Source organism: Myotis davidii, unplaced genomic scaffold, assembly GCF_000327345.1.
Source record: "Myotis davidii unplaced genomic scaffold, ASM32734v1 C63976099, whole genome shotgun sequence".
NCBI lineage: Eukaryota > Metazoa > Chordata > Mammalia > Chiroptera > Vespertilionidae > Myotis > Myotis davidii.
In genome coordinates, this window is record NW_006378839.1 from 1 (window position 1) to 1,393 (window position 1,393).

The 1,393-nt window shown below is 41.9% G+C and overlaps 1 protein-coding gene across 1 annotated transcript; it reads left to right on the forward strand.

Annotated features, from left to right (window-relative positions):
• The first annotated feature begins 559 nt into the window (after positions 1 to 559).
• On the forward strand, positions 560 to 1,035 carry LOC102754226 (anoctamin-6-like). The gene is made up of 2 exons (XM_006777759.2): positions 560 to 724; positions 893 to 1,035. Exons 1-2 carry the CDS (start codon positions 596 to 598, stop codon positions 992 to 994), a joined length of 231 nt encoding a protein of 76 aa, XP_006777822.1. The 5' UTR covers positions 560 to 595; the 3' UTR covers positions 995 to 1,035.
• Positions 1,036 to 1,393: the final 358 nt, after the last annotated feature.

Below are 1,393 nucleotides of genomic sequence, written 5' to 3' on the forward strand. Positions count from 1 at the left end.
CAAGCCCCGTTCTGTTCGCATTCATCCAGCTCCATTCTCTTCAGCTCTGGCTTTTGTAATAAGTGATTCTCCTTCTGGCTTGTGTCCCAGGCAGCTGCTTTGTGGCCAAAGTTAAGTGCTTCCCACTGGCTGCATGTGTCTGCTCAGTGGTCATGTTCTGAGAGTGATGAGCCCAATCTAAATTCTAAACTAGGAGGGGGATCTGGTTTGTCCTCCCCAAATGCTCGCAGCAAATTTCCCTTGTTTTGTTGGTTTTCTTCAACACCTACCCTAAAAAAGACGAGAGAATATCATTCTTGCCCATTTGATAACATTGTACATTTTAGGGAACAGTTGAATACTTTTGCCTTGTGGGCTAATATTTATGGGCGAGAAGCTCTTAAAACAATGTGTAAACTTGAATTCACACAGTAGTTGTATTAAGGAGCTCAAAACAGCTTAAATGGAAACAGTGTAAATTGTATTTTTAAAACATTTTAACTCCTGTGTCTTTGATTAGGGTCTCATCACTGTTCACAGTTTTTAAAACTTAACTTTTCTTTGGTTAACTGCAGAACTCCCACGGACCCAGACTGATTATGAGAACAGCCTAACCATGAAGATGTTCTTATTCCAGTTTGTCAACTACTACTCCTCGTGTTTCTACATCGCCTTCTTCAAGGGCAAATTCGTAGGTTATCCTGGAGATCCAGTATATTGGCTGGGAAAATACAGGAATGAAGAGGTATGAACACAGAATTATATTCCCAAGACAACTGAAGACAGTTTCTTCATTGTACATGCTTAGATTTTTTTTCCAGCCTAAAGTGAAGATCGGAAAAATTAAAATGAGTGATTCTGTTTCATGTTAGAGCCATCTAAATTCTAAATGAGATTCTTTTTAATATTCCAGTGTGACCCAGGTGGCTGTCTCCTTGAACTGACAACGCAGCTGCTGATAATCATGGGAGGAAAAGCAATCTGGAATAACATACAAGAGGTGTTACTTCCGTGAGTGTCAAGTCGTGTAATCCGGGATGTGGGACAGGGGATAACAGAGCCCACCCAGCCAAGTCTTTTGCCTGCATGTCCATGTAACTGCATGTCTACCTCTAAGGTAGCGTAGACTCGATGCTTATTAAAGGTCTCCGACAAGAAGGTCCAACCAACAGTGTAAACATGTCTGTGTTTACACCTTCATTTCCCGTAAGCCCATGGCTACAGATTATAGGGACCTGACGTTTGCCTTCCGATGTTTCTTCTCCTGATCTAAAACTGTGTGTTTTGAATCATCTTTTCTCTTGTTTGAAAACTGGGAATGCTAAGTGTTAGCCAAGTTAGAGAGTGACTCAGGCTCTTCTGGTCACTGCTTCTTCTCTGTGTATAGACCAGGGGTCCTCAAACTACGGCCCGT

What these genes read in the sequence shown, in the direction of transcription:
- LOC102754226 (XM_006777759.2), top strand. Translation starts at nt 596, where the DNA reads ATGAAGATGTTCTTATTCCAGTTTGTCAACTACTACTCCTCGTGTTTC. An exon ending in GAAAATACAGGAATGAAGAG is followed by an intron (nt 725 to 892) that starts GTATGAACACAG and finishes TTAATATTCCAG; the next exon opens with TGTGACCCAGGTGGCTGTCT.